This window comes from Myotis brandtii, unplaced genomic scaffold (genome assembly GCF_000412655.1).
Source record: "Myotis brandtii unplaced genomic scaffold, ASM41265v1 scaffold632, whole genome shotgun sequence".
In the NCBI taxonomy this organism is placed as follows: Eukaryota; Metazoa; Chordata; class Mammalia; order Chiroptera; family Vespertilionidae; genus Myotis; species Myotis brandtii.
Genome location: NW_005370419.1, coordinates 237,720 through 238,867, shown reverse-complemented (window position 1 = coordinate 238,867; position 1,148 = coordinate 237,720). Strand labels below are relative to the sequence as shown.

Below are 1,148 nucleotides of genomic sequence, written 5' to 3'. Positions count from 1 at the left end.
TCAGCAGCTCCGCCCGGCCCAGGCTGCCGGCTCCCAGGGAGGAGGGAGGACTGAACCCGCTCTGCTCATCACTGCCCCGCGCCTGCTTCCTGCCTGTGAGGGGCAGCGCCTGTCCCGGAGGCTCCCCCATGAGACCCAGCAGGATGGGAATCCCTGCGCCTGCCACGCGGACAAGGAGCCGAGGCTCAGAGCGGAAAGGACGCTGGTGGGGCAGCCAGGACGGAGCCCGCTGGTCTGACCCCCACCCCCTCTCTGTGGGGCCCCACCCCCGCGCCTCCCAGGCAGATGCCCACGGCAGGCAGGCGCCCTGGTGGGAGGTGGGCCGTGGCTTTGGGGGTTTCTGGCCACGCCTCCCCCAGGCCCCCAGCATCCTGCTGGCTCCTCTCCCGTCCCTTCAGGGACACTGTGCCCCAGCTGAGGACCCTGACCACTGCCCAGACTCCTGCGCTCACCTCTCCTGCCCGGGGGCAGGGGGCCTGGGGCCACCCAGGGTCCTGCGAATGTAGTCTCGGGAGCGGATGTCGGCCTGAGAAGAGGGTGGCGCGTGAGGCGCTGGGTCCCCAGCTGGCCTCTGGGCAAGCCCTTCCGCCACTCGCTCTCCCCAAGAAAGCCCGGCCTCGGGGGCAGGTGACAGGAGGACAGCAGGTCCCAAGGCCTAAGGTGGGGATCCAGGCCCCCACATTTCAGCTGCAGCCACGCGGCTGCCCTGGTTTCCTGGCGGACAGCACCCTTAGCTGGTGTGGCCTGAGCCAAGGTCCCTGCCGAAACCCCTTCCCTGAGGGCCCAGCCCGGCGCCCCTCCCCCTGGGGTCAGCCAGTGCCCCGTCCCCAGGGCAGTGCAGAAACGCCCATGAAGTCCCCGAGTGGCCAGGGGCCCTGGGCCCCTGGACCTAGCAGCGCCCACCCCCCTCCCTCTCCCTCTCCCAGGAAGCAGTCGGGAGGGCAGTGCTGCCGGGCAGGGACCCAGAGACGTGGACCGAGGGACAGCAGAGTCGCTAGACAGCCTCACCCCACTGGCGACAGGGCCTGCCCCTCCAGCACAAGGGGCCAGCTCTGCGGTTGGAGCAGTTCCGGTCACACATGTGGGTGGACGCAGGACAGGCCCCTGGAGCCAGGGCCACGGGGCAGCTTGAGACCCACCACCGGCAC

The 1,148-nt window shown here is 70.6% G+C and overlaps 1 protein-coding gene across 1 annotated transcript in view; it reads right to left on the bottom strand.

Moving 5' to 3' along the window:
* Nucleotides 1–1,148, bottom strand: part of ENDOV (endonuclease V) — a gene marked incomplete at its 5' end in the record, with an annotated part of 25,366 nt that overhangs the window by 18,524 nt on the left and 5,694 nt on the right. The window contains 2 exons of the mRNA XM_014528384.1: nucleotides 453–526; nucleotides 1,009–1,143. Coding sequence (XP_014383870.1) covers nucleotides 453–526; nucleotides 1,009–1,143 — 209 coding nt within the window. The remainder of the gene's footprint in view (nucleotides 1–452; nucleotides 527–1,008; nucleotides 1,144–1,148) is intronic.